We start from the raw sequence: 24,397 nt of genomic DNA, 5'->3' as shown, positions 1-24,397 counted from the left end.
ATTTATAACCACATTGTTTTATAATAGAAAAAAAAAAGAGAGAAAGAAACATTGGAAAGCCCAAGAAAAAGGAATTGGTCCTTTAAAACCTGGCACATCCACACAAGGGCACATCATGCAGCAGAATGACCTAGGTGTATACTTACTGGCAAGAAAGACATTTGCATATATTGCTAAGTAAAGGGAAAAAAAAGGAAAAAGAAAAAATGAATAAAGCTTACAAAACATGCAAGGCAAGTGGCTTGGGACTCAGGCTGGAGGGTTGAAATCCAGATCAGTCTCTTAACCCGTGTGGGAACTCAGGCAAGTGATGTGATCTCCCTGAGCCTCTACTACCTGCCAGTAAAATGGGCATAATAACATGGTTGCAAGAACTGGGTGGGATTAACACATCTAAAGGCCTCAGCACAGGGTCCGGCCTGGGTTGAGGGCTCAGCAGCTGGGTACCCAGATGAGATGTGAACCAGTAATATTTCTGCCAGTGTATAAGCCTGGAAACATTCTGGAAATTCATAGACAAGTAATGGTTTTATTTGCCTGGTAGAATTGTGGGTGATTTTTAATATTTTCTCATTTTTCTACAAGGAATACTTGTTACTTATTTAACAATGAGGTAATTTTTTAAAAGAAGTAACAATGGGAAAGATTAAAAGAAAAAAAAAAAAAAACCCTGCCTTGCTTTGGGCAGGCAAGCCAGCTGAGCAGCCCCTGGGGCAAAGCCCTGAAGGAATGAAGGAGAGGCAGGAAGGAGAGGGAAGGGGGAGGGAGGTGGGTGAAGGAAAGAACAAAAAGGACCCTTAGACTTGATGGCTGGTGCCCAAGGAGATGTACCTCAGAGTTAAGATTCAAACCCTACAGGCACGTTCCCCACTTTGACAGCTCCTGGGGAGGTCCTGGTAGGAGATACGGTGACTCAAGTCCCATCTGCCCCATGAGATGATGAGGAGTGTGTGCAGCCACCTCTGGCAGCTGAGCACATGACAGGAGGGGCCCTGGGCCTTCAGAAACCCAGCATATTGTCCACATCCAGAGTAGGAGAGACCGGAAATCCTAGTGAATTCCTAAATTCCTAAAAGGATGACTAGCTCCCCTTTCCTTTGGCAGCCTGGCAGGATCCACGCTCAAGAGCAGGATTTCCCAAGCAAATACAGCCTGCTGGGAAAGGGAGCCAGTGACTGGTGACCCCCAAAGATTTACTTGCCAGCTCCTATCCCCACCCCCACCCACATCAATGAGGTGCCAATTTATTCAGCATTTCTTGGGGCAGGGATCATCCACCTAAGTGAATTCTCCAAGTAATCAAACTCAGTCCCATCACGTTGCAATGTTTAATTAATTTGTTTTATCAAAATCGTGCATGCATATGGTTTATATATCAACAGTACAGGAAGCTTGTAATAAGGATTGCCTCCTTACCTTTCTTGGTGCTTCTCTCTCTCTAGAGAAGCCTCTTTCTACTCTTCATTAGTTCCTATTTCTGTTCATACTGTTATTTCTTGATTTGCCAATTTTCGACATCTGTTGACTCCTTGTGGGAGACAAAAATTAAGCTTTCCTACAAAGCTGCTTCCAGTTCTCCTCCCTCCATCTCCCAGTAAGAAGATAACATGATTTTTGGTTGACTCAGTGGTGACTGCAGACACATTATTCGCTGCTGAACTAAGTGGTGTGTTACGTGTCCTTGAGGTCTCGGGGGAAAATATCTTATATCTTTGATAATTTTCTCCCCTTTATTTTACCTGTTGGTAAACTGCTAACTGCTGTTACCAGTTGGTAAACTGGTAAACTGGTAAATTGGTAACTGGATTACTCTTCTGATATTCTTATATTTTTTATTTCCCTTCCCTTTGCCTTTTGGGTCTACTTTCTTGGGAAACTTTACTTGACTTTATCCTCCAACCATTCTGCTGATTTTGTCTTAATTGTGGCCTTCATATTTTTAATATACAAATATTCATGTTTTCTGTGCCTTTTTTCATAATATCACATTCTTGTTCTATAGATATGCTATTGCCCTATTATCTCTCTGAAGGAGTTATTTCTTTTTCTTTTGTTTATTTGTTTTGTTTTAATATTCTTCTTTTCTCTTTGTTGCCTTTATATCCACCTAGCTACTTTTTGTTTGTTTGTTTTCTCTCTTTCATGTTGGAGGCTTTCCTCAAATGTCACATGTCGTGGCTGCCTGTTAATATTTATGAATGATGCAATAAAAAGTATGAATCAAACTGTGTGTTTGGGAACAACCTATCAGCTGGGGCTTTGCTATAGGTAGCAAGCCAGCCTTTTCGTTAGCAAGCCAGCCTTTTCGTTAACAAGCCTCAAAATGCCACACTCTTCTCTGAAGCTAGGTTTCTCGATCTTGGTGCTGTTGATATTTTAGGACAAACAATTCCTTATTGTCAGGGGCTCTTGGGCACTGTCGAGTGTTTAACAGTATCCCTGAACTCTACGTCCAGATGCCAGTAGCAGCCTCCCTTCATGGAGTTGTGATAACCAAAAATGTCTATCAACATTGCCAGATGTCACCTGGGGCCCAGATCACCCCTTTGAGAACCACTACTTGAGCCATTCTGCTTTTCAAGAGAAGCACTCTGACTCCTTGTTCCCGTTACTTATTACTGCATAACAAATCACCCCAGAACTTAGTAGCATCAACAACAGCCGTTTTGTTATTCTGCAAGTCAGAAATTCACAAAAGGCACAGCTCTTCTCTGCTGCACCACGTCTGGGGCCCTGGTTAGGATGACTGAAATGACTGGAGGCTTGCGTAGCTGGGATTTAGAACAGCTGGGGCTGAAAGATCCACTTTCAAGATGGTTCTCCGCTTGGCAGGGATAGCGGGAAGCCTGGACTCAGCTGGGACTGGTGACTGGGGAGACTGCACATGGCCTCTCTAGCATCCAGCCTGGGAGTTGGGCCTCTTATGTGGTAGCTCAGGGCTCCAGTGTGAATGCTCCAGCCAGCAACATGGGCGCTGCATGGCTTTCTGCTGCCTGGCCTTGGAAGTCACATGGCATCACTTCCACTGTAGTCACAAGACTACATAGATTCAGGGAAGGAGACTGACGCCCACTTCTCAGAGGAAGATGTGTCAGAAAAATTTGCAGCCATGTTTGAAATTCGCCACACTCCAGAATGGGGTGATATATGCCTGGGGCACGGTGCAGTGTGAAGAGTAGGGACATTGACTCTCACCCTTCATTCTCCAGACTTTGCCCTCATCCCCCATTTGCAGCCCTGTGTTCATCTGCCATCTCTTCTGCCTGAGCCTCTCCTGTTCAGGGTCTTCAGTCACCTGCTATGTGGGATGGAGTGTGAGGTGGGATCTAGGAGGATATCCCTGGTTCCTTACCCCACTGCTTCCTATACCTGACCACCACCATCATAATACTTAATTTCTCTCAAGTGTGAGTTGCTCCAGGGTTCTGAGGGTGAAGGGGCTTGCCTCCTGGCAACATCCCCTTCTGCAGTCCCTAGGAGACCAGCTTCCTCCACCTACTTTCTGCCTTTCTGGAGTGTGCTAAAATCTTATCCATTGATGTCTCTTTTACCATTCTCTTTGCACTTGAAGGGTTATACCTTTCTTTTCTTTTTTAAATTTATATCTAATTTATTTTTTAAGTTCTTATTTAAATCCCAGTTAACATACAGTGTAAAATTATTTTCAGGTGTACAATATAGCGATTCAACACTGCCATACCTCACCTGGTGCTCATCATGACAAGTGCACTTCTAATGCCCATTGCCTATTTCACCCATTCCCCCCACTATACCATTTTATTTCTTGACTGGCATTTTAGCAGCACTTCAGGAGAGAAAGAAGATTAGGACATGTGACTGACCTGACGTGTTAACTGTAAGCCCTGTTGTACTTCTTTTGGAATGAGATACATCTCTACCTTGTGTTATCATCTTCCCTGCCCTGAAAGCTCTGTTCAGTAGTGCAGTGACCACATTCAACCCTTTGCTGGTAATTCAGAGTCATGTTTATAAACATACATGTGTACCTTGGAATTATTAGGCTATGTAGAGCAAGTTGTCCCTCCATGATAGGGACCAGGATCACTGCATTTAAATCCCTTGAACCCTTTTTGTGGTCATCTCTGTCTCGGGCTGTCTCTTGTCCCATTTATTTATGGTGAGAATGCCACATTACAGCACATTAAGTTCTAATCAACTGTTTTTCAGTGGCTAAACCTGATGACAGTGCACGGGATCCCTGGCCCCACCCATTTTCTACCCTTCCCCACACCTTGCAGGATTTGACCTTTGTGGAATTTATCAACCAGCGCTTCCAGTTGGGTTTGGCCAATAGAAAGTCCCTGCAGGACCCTGGAGGATAACGTTAGGTGCTTTAGGATACTTTATCCCATTCATCTTACTTGCTAGGCCTCAGTCTGCAGGGTCTGTGTGCTTCACCCTTCAGGCACAACCCCTGTGGCAGCCCTCCCCTCCAGGCTTGTCTAGGTTCCTGTAACCACTCCCTTGCCCTCCTCCCTTCAGGTAGGAGGTAACAGCTCCCCCACTGGTGTTGGCTCCAGGGTGCTTCTCTTTCCCTTGTCCTTTGCCTCAGTTCTGCTCACCTTGTCCTTCTTTAAGGTCCCCTCTGTTACCTGTGCAGTGTGTATCTGTTTCCCACTGGGACTCTGACCATACAGAAACTTTTTCTGATTTGCTTCTAAAATAAGAATAGTCCCTGAATGAGCCCTGCAAGATCCTCTTAGGTGTTCTTCGTATGAGCTTTGTGACCTCTCTGGACTACTCAGGAATTTTAAAAATACACTTTCTAGGTTTTTGACTGTAATGCATGGTAGAGGGTACTGTGTTAGTGACTTCTCCATATGGGGAAATATTACTTACTGGAGTATTTTGAGAAGGAAGATAAGTATGTAAATAAAAGGAAACCAGGAGAGAGATTTTTATGACTTTTAGAAATTATATGGCTGACTGGAAAATATCAACAGTTTCAGAAAATGAAGAAATACCTTCCTGAATAACAGATTCTTGCTGGATCTTTAAGGTCAAGTGTATATTCAGGGGACATCCGGGCCATGTCTGGATGGGATTCCCTTAGATCTGACATTAGGAGTGCCTTAGGTCACTAAGCCCACTAAGCCTGTGTGCTTCCAGGTCAGTAGCCTCTTTGATGCTTTTACTGTGAGGGTATTATGTGCTTGTTTATCCCCTGGGATGAGTATAGTGAAGCCCAAAGAGGCCCACGGCCTAGGCCCCAGTCATACCTCATGCCCAGGAGTGCCCCAGAGCCCAGCCACCCTTCAGCTACCCCTGAGATCAGCCTGCACGGCTCTGCTGCTGGAGTGCTCTCTGGATTCTCTTGCCTCCTCCCTCCCCTGGCCTAGTCAAACCTTAGTTTTGTTTAATTTCTACAGACCATTGAAGCATAGGTAACTCTAGGGAAAAATTAGAATCAAGAACTCTTCCTGGCCACCCATTTCCTGAAACACAGAAAGGAAACATTTCATAAACACTTTGTAAAGTAGACAAAAGGAAGCGGTAGGGGCACTCTGGCTGGCAGGGCTGGCCATGTGGCCTCTCACAGATGAGGGAGGTGAGATGGCACATGGGGGCTGAGGTCTCAGCCAGGGGCAGCACAGGCACAGCCCCTGGCACCGTGTCTCTCTGGCCACTCCAGCAGAGCCATTGATCCTCTGCCCTCCTGGGCCAGGAGAAAACACCTGGGGGCATCCCCCCCATTTCCCATACGGGAGACTGAAGCCAGAGAAGTGGAGAGTTACAGCGTCAGTGGAGAGACACTCATATCTTTACACCCTGGCTTCCTTATTCATGCCTCTTTCATTTCTAGGGATTTTTTTTTTTTTTTTTTTTTTTTTTTTTTTAATTTGGGGAGTAGGGACTGGGCAGTTGGAGATAGATTTCTTTGTTCCTAACTTGGCTACCTCCATTGATGTAGCCTTTATCAGTTTAACTTGTCCTTTTTCATCCCACACCACTCTGTGTCCCTCTGCCAAATGCAGTCAGCCGAGGCCCCCCAGCGTCCCGCCTGGCTGAGTTGCAAGAGGCCCCAGGCCCCTTCCTGTTCACTCCTGCTCTGTAGACACGATGCTATGGGGCAGACATGCAGGGACATGGACAGAAGAGGCAGACCATGGCTGGATGGTGGAGGGCCGGGGGGTCTGGGGGAAGCTTCTGAGGCCTTTCTGAGCTGTCCTTCTCACAGCAGAAGGTTCATAGTCCAGGTACTGGGATGGGGCCCAGGTGTAGTGTGTAAGCCTGTGTCTTGTCTTTTCCTGTCCAAGCTGCCCATTGTTGACCAGAGTGTGCTGGAGGTGGCCATTGCTAGGGTGGCTGCCTCTAACCACAAAGAGAGGAAGGAAAATTCTCAGCCTGGGCACTTGAACCAAGTCCTCAGCAGGATGTTGCAAGTTCCTAATCTGGACCCCAAGGCCAGGGAGTTTAGGCATCGTCTGGAACCCAGACTGTTACCCACAAACATAGACATTCAGGGGACCTACTCCCACCCCCCACGACACCAGATCCTCAGCAGTGTCTCTGGCCTGGGTAATAGTCCCTGGGAAGTCCAGCTGCCACCTCTCTATGAATGACCCTGTAGCAGCTGTGCTGATAAGCCACTTCTCTGGGGGCAGAGCTGAGGTCCACCTTGATGTCATTACACACCATTACAAACTGATGCAACCAGCTTTCAACAGACACTGCCAGGGAAGAAACACATTACAACAGCATGCCGCAATACTTCCTCCGCTCGTGCAGGAGGCTTGCTCCCATCAGCAAAGATGGACTCTTTGAACCCCAGTATCTCACTCCACCAGCCTGGACAGTGCCTTTTGTCAGGAGCATTCCAAACCTTTGAGTGGATCTCCTTTTCCCAAGAAACTAAACCAGTGGCTTTCAATCCTGGCTGCACATTACACTCATCTAGGATATAAAAAATATTGATGCCTGGGCCTCACTCTCACCCCAAAGATACCAACTAAAGTGATCTGAGTTAAGAAAAAAAAAATCTAAGTGTGTATTGAAGGGTAACATATACAACAACAACAACACAAAACCTAAATATAGATCTAAGTGAATTTTCGCAAAGTGAACTTTCCCAGAGTAACAAGCATCCGGATCAAGAAGCACAACCTCACCAGCATCCCCTGGTGCCCCATGGGGTCGCCACCATTCTCACTTCTGATGGTGGAAATGAGTCTTGCCTGTTTTCAAGCTTTATATTATATAAATGGAATCATAAAGTACATGGACTTTTGTGTCTGGATTCTTCCACTCAACATTATGCTTATGAGATTCACCCAAGCTGTGTGTTTATGGTTGCCATAGTTCGTTTGTTCTCGTTGCTGTACAGTATTCCACCATATGGATATTCCCCAATTCATCTATCCGTTTTACTATCGATGGATATTTGGGTGTTTGGATTGTTGTTTGGGGTTTGGGGTTATTATGACTGCTACTGCTATGAGTGCTCCTATGGCGTCTTTTGGAGCACATTTGTGTGCATATTTAGTGGAAGTGCTAAGCAAGTCTGGATACAAATGTGTTCAACTTCAGTACCTTATGCCAAATAATTTTCCAGAGTGTCTGTACCCGTTCACACTCCCTCCAGCAATGTCTGAGAGTTCTGGTTGCTTCACATCTTTGCCGGCAATTGGTACTTTATATCTCTTTCGTGTTAGCCATTCTGGTGGGTGTGTAATGATATTGCGGTGTGGTTTTAATTTGCATTTTCCTGATGACTAATACAGTTGAGCACTTTTTCATATGTTTATTAGACATTTACATCCCCTCTTTGCAAAGTGCCTGTTGAAGTATTTGGACATGAACATTTGTAAGAAGCTCCTCAGGTGGTTCCTATGTGCAGCCAAGGTTGAAAACCATTGAACTAAACCACAAGTTGGTATCTGCTGTTCTGTTTCTCGATGTCCTGCCTTTGAACTTAAGAGTATTTTGGATCTGAGGGGACCTCATGGACATGGGTAAAGATAACCTTCACCCCCTATACCAAGATGGGCCTACCAGGAAGAAGCAAGAGATTGGAGCTGGAGTTTAGGCAGTTGCAAATCTTTGGGAATATAGCCTCCACTTCAGAAGAGCCCAGAGACAGCCGGTGGTGTCCACAGCTGCCACAGACATTTCCTGACCACAAAAATGATCCCTTGCTGATACCCCCAGAGCCCCAGGCAATCATGTGGAGGAAGTGGAGGGGCCACATGCCAGGTACTTCCCAGTTTCTGGGCCAGTATGAACAGGACACAGCTCATGTGGGGGTTGTGGTCAAGCTGGAGACAGTGGAGCATGTGTTCTGGGGGCCTGGGTGGGGCTGAGGGAGGCCTTCCATCTGTGGCCTTTCTCCTGGGTGAAAGGGCAGCTAGCTAGTGAGGCCCTCCCACATGGGTCCCAGCCTGGCCAGGTCTTGAATTCTGTGCGCTTACATCTAGGTCCCGGTTGTTGCTTCTCTCATCTGTAATGATCTCGTCTGTCCTCTGTTGCCCACCTTGCGGCCCTGCTCCAGGACCTTCCCTGGCCACCCCACCCCTATGGACCCCTCACTCTTCTGAGCTTCAGCTGCACTTAGAGTGAGACCATACAGTGTGGCTCCTAATTACATACTGCCTTGTATTGGGTCCCTGTTGCATCATCTGTGTTCATTTTATCCTCCCCTCTGGACTGCAGTTTCATCCCAAGGACTGCTGGGCACTTCTCTCTGGCTCCCAACAGTGGGTAGAGTGGCATTTGGTAACTCAGTGACAACAACCTCCAACTTGAAAAGGACGATGCAGTAAAGATGCAGACCACACACAGAGTCAGCACTTTCCTTCCCTCAGACTGGGGTTGTGCAGGTGGCAAGCAGAGCTGCCCTGTGTGGGCTTTGTGTTGGCACATGTGCCCCATTTCTGGTAGGCGAGGAGCTCTGTGCAGTGAGTCTGGAGTTGGAGCACCAGCAGGGGACTGGGCTGCTGGTGCCTGCCTGGGTATGCATAAAGGCCCCTCAGGCAGAGGGGTTCTGAACACCCAGATGGAATTCACCATGGTGTCTGGAGCTTGGGAAACAGGGGGCAGGGGACAGTCTCATCAGTACCCGTCTGTGTGCTCTTTGAAAAGAGCATGGTCCACCTTCTGTTGACTGAAGTCCTGCCAGCTATGTGACATGAAAAGAGGGACAAGGAAGCATGTGGGCAAAGTTGACATTTTGGAGGCTGGTGAGCATAGAACCAACTCTGGGCTCTTGGTTGTGGCATGTTCCATGGATTCAGGCCCATCTTGGAAATTGCTCTGGACATAGAGCCTTTCATGTCTCATAGTCCAAGTACAGATGCTGGTGTTCCCTTGGAATATGGAATAAATGGTGGTCTGCACTAACCAGCCACCAGAGGTCTATCTGAAACCTGGAATAGTACCAGGAAGAACTCTCTCTGGCAGCGTGTGAGAGTTCCAATTTCTTCACATCCTTGCCAACAACTGGCTTGTTCTGTCTTTGGCCATCTGAGTCTCATAAAAAGAGAGACTCCTCTCCTTCCACTGAGTATGCCTCCCAGCCTCTCCCCTTTCACCAGAGCCCCTCCCAGCAATTATGCCCTTTAGTTGTCTCAAGTCTGGGTCTTCAAACTCTCCTACACTGGCTGCCTTCGTGCAGTATTTGATATGCTTCCGCCAGCATTGTCTGTGTAATGCTTCCCTCCACCCCTTTCCCCACGGAGTACAGCCATGCTGTCTGCCTCTCACAGCCGAGATCTCGAATGAGACTTCTCCTCTCTCCTCCCCCTTCCCAACACTTATTCAGCAAGTATTCATTTTACACCTGCCTGTGCTGGGCACACACAGTAGGGTTCAACAGGGAATAAGACTACCTGGCCTTATTCTCATGAAGCTTACAGCTGAGGAGGGAAAACAGACATAAATTATTAACAAGTGTTTGTGTAATGGCCGTTGTGATAAGTGCTGCCATAGCCTGACAGCACTAGCCAGGTCCTTTCTGCACTTGAGCACCTGCAAATGTCTCCTTGTCCTTTGAGGCACAGCTCACATGTAACCCCATCAATGCCACCTTCCCAACCCTTCATCACACAGCAGCATGGCCCTTTCAGCCCAGAACAGCCTTGGTTATAACTGTTCTGCACAGAGGCTGAAATCCAAGGATGGAAACCTGATCGCCTCAGAGCCCCCTGCCCGGCACACAGCCCAGAGCATGGAAGGTGCTCAGTAGATGAATGCAAGTCCTTGCCAAGACTGGGCCAAAGTGTGTGAACATCTCCATGGACTGAGAATCATTGCTTGCTTGCCTTTTTTTTTTTTAATAGACTTTTGTGGGGTGACTGGGTAGCTGAGTCAGTTGAGCATCTGACTTCAGCTCAGGTCATAATCTCCCAGTTTGTGGGTTCTAGCCCCATGTCAGGCTCTGTGCTGACAGTTCAGAGCCTGGAGCCTGCTTCAGATTTTATGTCTCCCTCTCTCTCTCTACCCTCCCCCACTTGTGTACTTGCTCCCTCTCTCTCTCTTTATCTCTCTCAAAAATAAATAAATAAGCATTTAAAAAATAAAAAAATTTAAAATAGACTTTGTTTCTTTTTATCATTATAAAAGTAATTTGGGTTAGGTCACAATAATGTGAATTTACTTAAGAAAACTGAACTGTACCCTTACAAATGGTTAAGATGCTAAAATTTATGTTATGTGTATTTATTTCGCCACAATTTCAAAGAATACATACAATGCAAAGAATAAGTATAGACAAGGAGAATAAGGGAGAAAGGTCCATATTATCAAGAAATAAAGGACAAAGGATTTGATTCAGACAGAAATGGATTTAAAAATGAGCAGTTTGAATTAGGGAAATGCACATCAAAACCATAGTGAGGTATGACTTCACACCCTTCAGGATGGCTATTATCAAAAAAATAGAAAATAATTATTGACAAGGCTGTGGAGAAATTAGAACTCTTGTGCATTGCTGATGGAAATTTAAAATGGTGTAGTTGCTGTGGAAAATGGTATAGTGTTTCCTGAAAAAATTAAACAGAATTACTTTAAGATCCAGCAGTTCCAAGTCTGGATATGTACCCAAAAGGACTGAAAGCAAGAACTCAAAAAGATATTTTTATACCCATGTTCCTATAAGTATTATTCACGATAGCCCCAAAGTGAAAACAATCTAAATGCCCATTGACAGATGAATGGATAAACACAATGTAGTCTATACACAAAATGGAATATTATTCAGCTTTAAAAAGAAATGAGATTCTGTCACATGCTACAGCATGGATGAACCTTGAAAACATTATGCTAAGAAGTGAAATAAGCCAGGGGTGCCTGGGTGGCTCAGTCAGTTTGGCAGCTGACTCTTGATCTTGGCTCAGGTCATGATCTCACATTTTGTGAGTTTGAGCCTCACGTTGGGGTCTATGCCAATAGTGGAGAGCCTGCTTGGGATTCTCCCTCTCCCTATCTCTCTGCCCCTCCCTCACTCATGCTCTCTCTCTCAAAAATAAATGAATAAACTTTAAAAAATAAAAAGTGAAATAAGCCAGACACAAAAGGACAAATATTATATTTGTCCCTCATTTATGAGAGGTAGCTAGAGTAGTCAAATGCATAGAGATATAAAGTAAAATGGTGGTTGCCAACGGCTGGTGGCTGGAGGGGAATATGGAATTAGTTTAATGAGTTTGGTATTTATGTTGAGGATGACAAAAAAATTCTGGAGCTGAATGGTAGTGATGGCTGCATGACAGTGTGAATATACTTAATGCCATTAAATCACACACTTAATAATGGTTAAAATGGTAAATTTTATGGATGTTTTACTACATCAAAAAATAATTTGGGTGTATTATGAACATTTTAGAAACTGTTGGTAAGCACCAGGGGAAAAAACTTAGGTCTTACCTGCTAGAGACAGCCACTGTTAAAATTGAGGTGTGTACCTTTCTATTCCTTTCTTCTTCTCTCTCTGTCTCTCAGAAAAAAAAAAAAAAATGTATCTATCTATCTATCTATCTATCTATCTATCTATCTATCTATCATCTTTGAAGACCACATCCAACCTATAGGAGGTCTCCTTCTCACATCTATTTCTCAACTCTTCTCAACTTCCTCCCTTTGAGCCACCCAGGACAAGTCTATCCCTGTTCTGGACGTCAGTTCTTTGAGCAATTTCTCACACCTGATTTCACCCTCCTGTACCTCCAGGGTGACACTTCTCTGAAAATGCCCATTTCCCCTGTGTATCTGAAAATGTGGTACCAGAGTGGGACTGGTTATGTGTTGGAAAGGGTTGGAGAGAATAGTGTGTGCCTCTCCCACCTTCTCAATTTCCACACATCTTATAATTTTTTTAAATGTTTTTTTAAATTTATTTTGGAGAGAGAGAGAGAGACAGAGTACTAGCAGGGGAGGGGCAGAGAGAGAGAGAGGGAGACACAGAATCTGAAGCAGGCTCCAGACTCCAAGCTGTCAGGACAGAGCCCGACAGGGGGCTCGAACCCACAAACCGTGAGATCATGACCTGAGCCAAAGTTGGATGCTTAACATACTGAGCCACCCAGGCGCCCCTCCATACATCTTAGGTAGCTCCACGTGAGCCAGTTGGCTTCTTGTACAATGCACTTGTTGTGGCTCCTGTGAAAGCCACTGATTACTAAACCCCTGAGTCTGTTGGTCCAGGCTGCACTTGGTCCAGGTCCCCATGCTCTGTCTTCTTGTCCTTGCTTTTTGGACCTGGTGCTGGGCATCATATTTTCCCTCTTGATTCTAGCCACTCGATCTGGCTTGTGCAGCCTGCCAGGAGCCTGTGACCCCGTGCCCCAAAGAGCAGATCCTCCCTTTCCACTGTGAGGGAGCTGTGAGAGGAGTCGAAGGCCCCACAGCCTCTGACCCCTGCTGGGCCCTGGGGAGGAGCAGCTGCTTCCTGTCTTCCTCCCATGAGAAGTGGGCCTCCTTCTCCATCCCAGGCACCACTGTGCCCTGCAGACCCACAAGTCAGCAGGAATGAGCCAAGCTATCAGAGAGAGACCTCTGTGAGGGAGCTGTGAGGGAGGTCTCTTGGCTTTGAGACCTCCACAGAAGGGTTTGTTTAAGGTTTCAACCAGGATCTTTACAGCCCAGTCCTGAGAAGATTATCTTTTTATTGCAACTTTGATTAATGATTGATCAAAAACTGATACTAGAAACACTGAAGAACAAATTTGCCCTAGAGATTAGGAAAGGTCTACATCTGCCAGGCTTGGAGAGCTCACCACCTGCTCCCTCCAAGGTCAAAGCAGGGCAAAGGCACATTGGAAGGCCCACCTCATACACAGTCACACGTGTGTGCACATACGCACACACATGCACTCAGGGCAAAAAGACAGATGTAAGTGTCCTTACAGCCTTTTTGGAATTAGATAGACTACAAATTGCAAATAAATGAGAAAGGGACTCATTTACAGATTACTCAATTACAAATTACTCATTACAAATTAGCTTCTTAAAGAGAAATTTGAAATGTGGGGAAGAGAGGAGCTTGTGTGAAGACAATAGGGTGGGCTTCCTGTATACCTCTAGTCCCAGAGAACTGACATCAGAAATGTGTTCGACACCAGTAGGGGAGGGCAGGAGATGCCGACCAAAGTTTCACAAGCCCTCCTCACAGGAAGAGCCTTGGAGAGGGATTGGGCTGCACCTGAGCTGTGCTCTGGCTGTTTTGATGGTCTCTGAGGCTGTGACTGCATAGTGGGGTCCCCAGGCCACATCAGAACCACTGAAGGGCCCAAACCTCCCACCTCAGAGACTGGGGAACCGAGAAATCTGAATTTTGACAGCGTCTCCTACCGGGGTTCAGCCAGTCCCCACCCTCTGGGAGCCCCAGGGAGAAGGTCCTGGCAGGAACACTCTTTTGCCCTTTAGCCTCTCTGTTGTGCCTTGGGGCACAGGGAGTGGAGCTGCTTCTAAATGGAAACTGGAAAATGAAACTGGAAATCACAGCCTTGCAACCCTGAGTGCTGGGGTTTCTTTTCCACAGGGAGAGTCCCCAAGAGGGGAGAAGCATGTTTAGAGAAGACTGCGAGGGTGTTCCGGAAGCAGCCTGGCCACGGACACACTGGTGCACACCCGGGATTGGGAGCCTGCAGGCCAGGAGGCGCCGGCGCAGGGAGGGGCCACAGTGAGGCCCCAGCTTCCTCTGAAGCTGGCAGGTTTGCTGTCAGCCCTGGGAAGGTTTCCTCTCTAGGAAAAGCTAATTTCATGATTTATGCTGAAAAACTCTTTTCAGAGGTACTTTATGAAGGGCCCTGGCTCTTGGTTAACCTGAAAATGTTTAATTCTGAAACTGTTTCTCAGAATTCGGTATTTCATACCAGCAGCTTCTCGTCCTCCTGGCTTCGTTCACCCCTTTGACCTGCCGTGGCTCTCCCACATGCACACACAGGACTTTCATGAGGAATGCAGGTGCTTGGATTGAACTGAGGATCAGAGATCAAAAACCATAGTCCCCCTCCACTCCAGTGTCCCCCAGCACACACAGGATTTTGTGCCTGTTCTGGCACACACACTAAAAGCCGCTGCCGGCAAAGACACTGCTTAGGGGCAACTTTGAGGACACCAGCAGAGCAGCTCTCCTGGCAGCAGATTTCCTAAAGGGAAGGAATGCGGAAGATGGGTGACAGGGCTGTGGGACAGGGGCCAGGAGCTGTCCGCACCCGACCACTCCACACCAGCCTCTGTTCTGCCGTCTGCATCACTCACTTTGGGGAATGGCTGGCTTCTCTAATCCCCCGTCCCACACACTCCTTCTTCCATGAAGACCCTGAAATTAAGTTGCACCCTTTTCCTAGCACCCTGTGCTCTTCAGCTGTCTTTGCGACTGTTTGCCTAATGTCTGTCTTCCTCGCTGGAAATAATTCCATGCCAGGCATGGAATTTGGTCTGTGTTGCTCACTGTTGTGTCCTCAGTGCTTGGAATACTGCCTGACACATTGTAGGTGCAGGTGCACACAAAAATGTGTTCAATGCATGAGGACAGCCTGAAGAGCCCCAGCAAGGGGTCTGCACTGGCGTTTCCTCAGTGTCCAGACCCCAGCCCCTCAGAGCGTCATGGGTTGAGGGTGCTATGGACAGATGCTCTGTTGCCCATGGTCCCCAGACCCCAGTCCCTGGAATGCTTTGACTGTCTTGGTGTGTGCAGGTTTCTGAGGGCCGCGGGCAGGTGGGGGTGCATAGGGGCATCTCCTGTGGCACATCCTCCATCAGCCTGCCTTTGCACCCCTTACCTGACAGATGGGCTTACATAGCCTCTTCCAGATAGGCCACTTGTAGCCTGGGGGTCAGGAGGTGGGGCAGATGCAGGATGCCAGTGGACAGTCCTCTGGGAGTAGATGTGGACAGGGAAAGCAACCTTTTAATCTTCTCAGCCTCAGCTTTCTCACCTGTAAATGGGATTTGTTCTTGTGTATATGCTTTGAAAAGCAATATAACAGAAGGTAATAGGGCAGACTTTGGAATTGGGCTCTTGGGGATAAAAATCCCAGCTCTGTCATTCACAGGCTATGTGACCTTGAGCCAATTACTGAATCCTTCGCTGCCTCATTTTTCTCTCCTGTAAAGTGGGAACAGCAATAGTGGATTCTATGAGTTTCGTCATGTTCCTGACACACGGTGAGGGCTCAGTCATCACTAGCTATTATTACCTTAGCTGGGCTTATGAGGATCCAACAAAATGGCATATGTGAGCACAGCCCCTAGATTTGAAGCTGCCACACAAATACAATGAAAGAGTAGTATTTTGGACGTATTGAGGGCACAGTGTCCCTCCCACATTTGTCTGGGGTGGGGCAACAGTTTCACTTGTTTAATGTTAAGCTAGAAGATGCACAAACAGGAGGTGAAAAACAAAACCGCCGACCGTTTGAGCTGTAGGCTGCACCAGAGCGGTGTGGCCGGTGCAGATGGTGAGGGCCCAGGCAGGCCTACTTCCTCCCTGCGTGCCCTGGGGCTTCCTCATACCAGCCGCTTCCCGAAGCTGCAGGAAGTGGGGCCAGGACCTCTTCAGGGTGTGTGCAGGGAGGCCCGGGCAGGGGTCGGCAGCTGCCAGAGTGCGAACGGGAGACCTCTAGGTCCTTGATGGGTCCTGGGGCCACGGGTACAGTAGCCCCTGCCCTTTCTCCATCTAGGATGGGTTTGTAGCAGACTCCCTGCCCAGACTACTCTCTCTTGAGCTTGCAAGCGATTGAACAAAAGGCGTCCAACCCGTGAGAGGCAGGCTAGAGAGAGAGCCGAATCTTTTCTCAAAGGAAATGCAGTTGTGGTTTGGAGACGTTCATTTCACATCTGTGGTTGGCGTTTCCCAGGGTTCTCGGAGGTGAATGCAGGGTCAGCCCTGTGTTGCCAAATAAGGTTCACCAGTGACCTTAGCAACAGGCTCTGCTGCCCATTGGCTGCCACTGCCGCCGCCTGCCAATACGGCTTCCCAGAGGCAGCACTGAAGCTGGGCCGAAGCTTCCACATGCTCATGGCTCCAGCTTCTAGTGCCCTTTAAAGTAACCCCAGGTAGGGAGAAAGCTCTGGGCAAAGGTGCCAGGGGGCAGGACTGCCTGGATGCCTGTGTTTCAGAGTCCACCCTGACAGCACTCCACCGACAGTTTGCACACAGTGCTGGATCAGCTCCCTCAGCTTGGTGGCCTGGTCCCAGCTTGCCAGGATAAGCTGTTCCCTCCCCTTCCCGCCCCGCATCGTGTCCTGCCTATCAATCTTGGAACTCCATAGTTCCCATTTTGTAGTCCTGCTCTCCTCCTTTGTGCCAGGCATTCTGCTAAGCAACTTCATCACATTATCTCCTAACTCAGTAACCCACTGGTCCGTTAGCCCCATTTTATAGATGAGAAAACTGAGACTGAAGGAAGTCAGGTAACTGGCCCAAGATTGCATCAGTAAGTAGGGAAGCCACAAATTAAACCCAGTTTATACGGGTCCAGATCGCACACTATTAACTGCTGTACTATGTTGCCAGTCACTCGATGTCTCTGTGCCTCTCAATGTCTTCATCTGTCATATGGGGATGATAACATCTACCTTTGCACAGCAAAGACTGCATGGAGTGACTTATGCACAGGAACCTAGGGCAAAGTGTCAGCTTGTGTGGTAGCCCTCCTTGGCACCAGTGAGCCTGGTGCCTGCTGGGGGTGCTGCACAGGTGGCTTGCATGTTCCTCTTCCACAGAGTATGCTGCTAAAACACTGAGGTTTGTGGACCGGACTTCTCTGTGGCCCAAGTATTTGGTTTCTACTTCCTCATTCTCAGCCTCCTCCCACCCCCACCCAACTGCATCACTGAGGTAGGTAGGCCGGAGCAGAGCCTGCTGCCAAGGGGCCCCGGCCTATGGGTGCCAGAGGAGACAGGGTGGCTGGGCTGGAGGGGACAAAGTTCTGAGGACTGAAGGTGGGCTGACCAGACCGCAAGGGCAGGCATACCTCATTTCCTCTACCCCAGACCATGCTGGAGTGTGACAAGCACTATTTCCCTAAGAAACATTTTCAGATATAAAAAGTACAGAAGTGACATGGTAAAGAAGAAGATACATATACCCAAAGGGGCGCCTGGGTGGCTGTGTCGGTTAAGCTTCCAACTCTTGATTTCAGCTCAGGTCATGATCTCACGGTTTGTGGGATCAAGCCCCACATCGGGCTCAGTGCTGACAGCATGGAGCCTATTTAGGAATCTCTCTCTCCCTCTCTCTCTGCCCCTCCTCTGCTCACATGCTCTCTCTCTCTCCCTCTCTCTCAAAATAAATCATTAAACTTAAAATAAAAAAGATGATACATAGACCCTATAACCCAGCAGCCCCACTCCTCAGAATCTGCTCTGACCAAACTCTTACCCACCACGTGTATGAGAATATCCACACAACATGAGGAAGACTCCAGATGCCCATCAGCATTAGAGAAGGGGCATAAATTATGCAACATTCCTGCAGTGAAAATCAATGAACTACAGCATCTTGCAATAGCAGTAATATTGGATAATAATATTATAGTAACGAATAGCTTTAATCTATGTAATATTGAGTAAAACACACAAAAGAATGCATACAGTATAATTCCTTTTAGGAAGTTTAACAGCTAATCAAAGCTGGACTGTATTGTTTAAGGGTACATGCAGAAGATGGAAAACTATAAAAACCACAGAAATTATTGCCACAAAAGTCCATGTAGATGTGACACAGGGGAGGGTTGGGGTTGTGATTAGGAGAGGCCCAAAGGGGCCTTGAGGGGTGTTCACACTGTTTCACCTCTTGACCTGGTGGTGGTTATACAAAAATTGGCCTTATATTTTATACTTCTTAAACTGACCATATGTTTTGGGCATTTTTCTGCATAATTATTGTTTCTCAATAAGAAAGAAAAGTATACGTAGGTCACTTCCAGCACTGAACAGTGAATTGAATGGACAGGGCAGTGAGAGGAGGCTATGCCCACATAAGCCTCTTTGGGATCAGCTCTTCAGGAGTGCCACAGCGGTTGCTGAGTTGTAACTGTTAGTACAGACTGAGGGGCCTTGGAAGGAACTGAAGATAAAGACAGATAGGCAATTTAGGGTTGAAGGATATCCTTTTACATGTCACTACCACTGGGGAAGACAAGCAGTGGCTCCTGACTCTGTCCTCAGGGGGCTGGCATTTTCTAAGGTCGTAACTTGTTTTATCCATTCTTATTTTTCTAGACTAGAATAGGCCAGGGATGACAGTTAATAAATGTTTGTTGTGTGAACAAGTGTGTAGAAAATATGATGTGGAGAGTAGTGCCTCATCAGGTCCCAGAGAGGCAGCCCACCAGGAACGCTGTTTTTCTGGTATATCTCCAGACCACCGAGCCAGCTACAGCAGGCTTCTTCAGGGGTGCCCAGGGCTGATGTCCACTGACAGCTAGCTCAGCAGGTGTTACAGACACCCTCCTCTTTCTTTCCAAGCTAAATGTCACCAGTTTCTCCAGCTGTTTATCTTACAGCCCTCAGCATTCTACTTATCCAGCCTGGAGAGGCAATAAGGGTATCCAGATGTAGCCTGAACAGGCAGGACCATGAATGCAGATGGAAACTTAGGGCTTGTGTGCTTTGGTAGTCACTGCGTTCAAGCTGTGATGGTGACGGCTGCTGAGATGGCCTCAGACGTGGTAGAAAGTATGAGGGTTGCTGCTAATCGCTTTCTTTGGTGTTCTCATGGCCTTCACAGACACTTTCGTGAGGTTAAACTCCATGCTGTATGGCCCTTGTCACCAGTGTTATATTTTCCCTCAGCTCACCTAGAGGATCCCTGAGAGCTGGCTTGTGGTAGTCCCTCCATAGATGGTAGCTCATATTATTTACTTTGTTGTTTTATTATTTGAATAAACAATCGTGGAGTCATTGCCATATATGGCACATGTACTGTGTGTCAGGCTTTGCTAGGTGCCAGAATACGGCAGTGAATAGAACAGGCCTGTCGCTGCTCCCAGAGCTTCTGAAAGCTCTGGGAAGACTTGTTTATTGAATGATAAACCTGGTTGAACTCATTGTGATCAACGCTGTTACCACCAGACATTCACTGGGTGCTCAACTCAGAACCCCCCAGATGCACTCCCACCCTCGTGTGGGAATTTGGGAGTTGTTGAGGATGACACCAGTGAGGGAGGGGAGGAGCAGTGACCTGGAAGTGAACTGACTAGATATCAAGTCCTACACTCTGCCATACACTTACCATGTGACCATGGGTGAGTTAACTTGGCCTCTCTGAGTTTCAGTTATAATATCATGGAAATAGGGATAACAATACATCCCTCAGAGGCAAGAGAGGATCAAATAGGGTCACCACACTGCACAACTCCAGGGGGTGCTGTTCACATTAGTCTCTGCAAGGGCTGGTAGCCTGGGATTAAATGAGACCAGACCACTTTTGCTGTGTGGTCTGAAGTTACCAATCAATAAATGGGAGCTATTGTTATACACAAATTAGAGGGAAGCAGGGTCACTGCAGGCCAGCAGGCTGCACAGGGTCTGGCCAGGCTTTTGTTTTTCAAGGAAGGGCAGGGCTCTGAGAAGTGCAGCCTGTGATGTCAGCAAATGCCAGGAGGCAGGGACTCCCAGGGCAAGTCCAGGAGAGGCAGACTACTCAGGGAGGTGGCCTCTACTTCAGGGTCTACGTAAGGAATTCTCTAGGCACAGAGAAGCCACTGGAAGCTGGACATAGAGCAGGGACGGATGAGACTAAGGGGAAGTCTCTTCATTAGTGGGCTGCACCCTGCCCAGCCTCCTGCCTCACCAGCCCCATGAGGGCCAGGGTGGGGGAGTCATGAGTCTCCAAGGTTCCACAGTAAGGATGTGGGCCAGGACTCTGACCTGTGCAGACCCCAATTTAACCCCGGTTTATAGTCCCATAAAAGGACGTCCCTGGCATTTTTGATATATACATATATGTAAGGTGTAGTTTTTTTGTTTTGGGGTTTTTTTTTTGTTTGTTTGTTGTTTCTTGTGTTTGTTTTTACTGTACAAGTAAGTGTAAGTCATTGTAGAGCATTTTTAAGTTATGGAAATATAAAGGCATAAATACAATAACCTATAACCCCACCACCCAGAGATAATCACCATTAGTATCTGAGGCATTTCGTCCAGTAGGTGTTGCACATAAAATTATACATTATATACTCATTAGCTGAGAATTATATTGTGTATAAGTTCATGTTTTACCTTTCCCTATAAAATTGTGAGAGTTGGGGCACCTGGGTGGCTCAGTCAGTTAAGTGTCCAACTCTTGATTTCGGCTCAGATCATGATATCACAGTTCGTGAAATCAAACTCCAAGTTGGACTCTGCACTGACAGCAAGGAGCCTGCTTGGGATTCTTTCTCTCTCTCTCTCTCTCTCTCTCTCTCTCTCTCTCTCTTTCTCTGCCCCCCCCCCATTTGTGTGCACGCTCTCTCTCTCTCTCTCCTCTCTCTCTCTCACATAAACGTTAAAGAAAATTCAATAAATAAATAATATAAAATTGTGAGTGTTTTATGAGAAGGAGGGACTGTTTTCAATGTAAAAGAAACTCTAGAAAATTTTTCCCTTAGGAAAAAAAAAAAAAAAAGCACAAAGCCCTATTCCATGGCTGCATTTGGGAGGACCCCATGAGGTCTGCAGACGGGCTCTGTCTCGTATCTGGTGGTAACTCTGAGGCAGTGGCTCAGAGAAAGACAAGTCTTTCTCTTTTCTCCTGGCCAGACTGCAGCCTCCTACTTGTGGACAAAACAGAGTTCATGAGTGTGCCCTCACCCTTCCTTCCTCAGCACAGGATGTGTGATCATCCCCTCCATCCAAAGGCATGTGGGGCTGTGATTGTTATTGTTTATTAATTAAAAAAAAACACAGCATCTCAATCTGTGCGGCACCTTTTCTCTTATGTTACCTCACCCTGTGAGGCAGGTAAGACAAAAACTGTCATACCCATTGTATAGATGAAGAAACTGAGGCTACAAGAGGTCTCATTTGAAGCCACACAGCTAGTAAGTGGCAGAATGGAGACTTGATGCAGATCTGACTGACATCCAACTTAGTGATTTTTCCTCAAAACCTTTTCCCTCTATTCCAAGCTTTTTCTGAGCTAAATTTGATCCCCTTAATAAAGCCAAAGACTGAGAGTGCTGCAGGTATAATAGGTGTGTGGAAAGGACTGAACCCCACCCTAGGAGCCTTAAGCCAAGCCCTGCAGACTCAGGTGCTGGGTGGCCTGACCTCAGCGCAGCTCCTCTAGGACACCTCAGAGCCAGCATCATCGGGCACTAGGGGAGTGGGTTCAAGGAGGCAGCTGTTTCCCATAGGCATGTCCAGCAGAGCCAGTATTCTTTGAGCATCCTTCTTGACCCACCCAGGTCATGGATGTCCCTTCTCTGCCCAGGGCTCTAGAGTCTCATTACTCCCAGAACAGAATAGGGTTTTTTTACAGAGAGACTCTGGGGCTCTGTGAGACTGACTCTAACCAAGGGCTTTGGGGCAGCTGCCTCAGGTCCTTTCCTATATTGCTGCTGTCACAAAATACTATAAACTAAGTGACTTAAAACAACATATTTCTTAGCTTACAGTTCTGTAGGCTAGAAATCCAAAATTGATCGCAATGGACTAAACTCCTGGTGTCAACAGTGCTCCATTCCTTTCCAGAGGCTCTAGTAGAGAGCCCTTTCCAACTTTCAGAGGCCACCTGCATTCCTTGACTTGTGGTCCCTTCCTCCATCTTCAGAGCCGGCAATCACTGGTCCAGTCTTTCACATAATGCCATCTCTCGGTTTCTCACTCTCCTGCCTCCTTCTTCCCCATTTAAGGACATTTGTTACTGCATTGGATCCACCCAAATAATCCAGGATAATCTCCTTATTTTAAGTTGCTAACTAGCAACCTTAATACCCCGTTGCCATTAGGATAACAGATTCACAGATTACATGTGTTAGTATGTGGGCGTCTTTATTCCTCTAGTATGTGGGCATCCATTATTCTTCCTACTCTTCTGGGTTCTCCAAGGGCCTCATCTTCAGGCATAGACAAGCCAGAGGACAATCAGGATGTGCCCACCCATGTTAGAGAGATCCTTTCTTCCCAGGTCCCCTCCCACTTGCTTGCTTCTCATTCAGCCCAGTCTGTCCTGGATTCCTCTTCTCTCATCCTCTGCTCCCAGTTTTAGGTAGAGAGGAGCTGGGCAGGAAGTACCAGCGAGTTTGGACACAGAGAGGGATATGAAGGTGGGTGCACCAGGGCTATGGGAAGCCCCAGGGGGCTGAGCACCTCCTACCCAGAGACCCTGCACTTCCCAAGAACTAGGGGCAGAGCCTAGCCCCTGAAGACTCAGACACTGAGGTCTAAGGGGCAGCTCTAGGGCTGGAGAGGTAGGTAGCCAAGTATCCCCCTCCCCCAGGTAATGATTCCTGTCTGCCTTTACTCATTCCCTTTCCCCTTTCCTTCTCTGAGACTCAGGCTGGAACCCTTGGGCCCCCCAGAAGGAGCATCTGTCCCTGAGCTGCTTGGTGAGTGCCTGGGGGTTCTGAGATCCTAATAGGATGGCTGTGGACAGTACAAGGAGAGAGGGGCTGGACAGGGCCTTTGGCCCTCCTAGGACAGTGACCACCTTGCCCCAGTTTGCCCAGGACTTAGTTGTAGCACTGAAAATACCACATTATAGGAAACACCTCAGTCCTGAGCAAACTGGGACAGTTGGTTACCCTACCTCCAAGGCCCTTTGTACCTCTTAATCTACCATAGATTACCTCTGCAGCCTGGACAGCTGGCTCTTTGGACTCTTAGATCCCAACCTCTGCACAATATGTGGGCACAGAGAGACCTCTAAGCTGAGGAGGGGCCTCAAGCCAGTGCTGGGGAAGCATAGATTCCTACTTGCAGTGTGTCCTGGAAAGGTGCCACACATGGAAATTGTGCCTATGTCTGCAGGGGACAGTGCTTCTAGCTATGTGCATGGGGGAGTGACAAATTCTGTTTGCACCCGAGTCTCTAAAAATGTAGTCGCCTGATTACCTAGGTGGTATGTTGCAGGTGGCTTGAAGAAATGTTTCTGTGTGCTCATCTGTACTTCTTATTCTGTAAAATTAAACCTTTCATTTGTGTACATTTTTAATAAAAGAAAGTAATGAATGACTCTGCCTTCACATCTCCAGCTGTCCTGCTGAGGCACATGGATGGGATATGGTGCATGTAGTGGGACACAGAGGCCCTTGCTCTGGAGCCTCTGGCCCTGGCCACTAGCTGGTCATGGCTCAGGGCTCTACTTCAGGGGTAGAGCCAGTTACCACTGTCCTCCCTGCCTCTCAGACTCTTCCCCTGTACCCCAGAGTCCAGCCTGGCTTGTCCTCCTGGGGAGGAGCCAGAGAAGCCAGGTGGGCAGTGGACAGAACAGGTAAGCAGATGCTGACCCAGGGTTTTGCAGGAGATGCTCTCAGGTGCCAATCCTGCCTGAGCACTGTGAGAATACAGAGGAAATAAGCTGTTTGCTCCTGGGGAGCTCCCAGTCTGGTTGGAGAGATTGGGTACTCCCCAGACCACAAGGGGAGTGGCAGACAGGAAGGGGACAGGCACTGGATGGTGAGGCTGTGTTTGTGTGGGCCGTGAGATAAGGGAGAGCCCCAAGGTCACCTTGTATGTGTCTTATTATGCCCAGAGACCAAAAATGGGGTCCTAATGAGTGGCCTGAGGCAGCCCCCACCCCCAGTTGGGGCAGATGGTCTCCTGAGCCAAGAACACTAGCGGCCCAGTTTATAACAGAAGGGTGGTGATGAATGGTCACCAGCCTTGGAATGTTGGAGAGCCCTTCAGGTCCTTCTCTCTGCCCCACCCTCGCACCCACCCACCTATATGGCAATGCCAGGCTCCCACATCTAGGAGCCCAGCCCTCACTCACCATGGCTCTCAGCATTCTGAC

General features: G+C 47.6%; 1 protein-coding gene across 6 annotated transcripts in view; it reads left to right on the top strand.

The window, feature by feature from the left end:
• The window catches only part of LOC147584477 (uncharacterized), a 134,380-nt gene that overhangs the window by 42,457 nt on the left and 67,526 nt on the right, over positions 1-24,397 (top strand). The window contains exon 4 of one of the 6 annotated variants that reach the window (XM_086704460.1): positions 17,185-17,299. The exons of 3 other annotated variants lie outside the window; for them this stretch is intronic. In XM_086704460.1, the coding sequence (XP_086560586.1) occupies positions 17,185-17,299 (115 nt within the window). Of the gene's footprint in view, positions 1-1,104; positions 9,376-10,117; positions 10,814-17,184; positions 17,300-24,397 lie in introns of those variants that run through there. 2 more of the 6 variants (XM_086704467.1, XM_086704485.1) reach the window with 2 other exon arrangements.

The sequence above is a fragment of the Puma concolor genome, chromosome A1 (assembly GCF_028749965.1).
Source record: "Puma concolor isolate L17-30 chromosome A1, mPumCon1.1.hap2, whole genome shotgun sequence".
NCBI lineage: Eukaryota > Metazoa > Chordata > Mammalia > Carnivora > Felidae > Puma > Puma concolor.
This window is presented reverse-complemented; position numbering and strand designations above follow the sequence as displayed.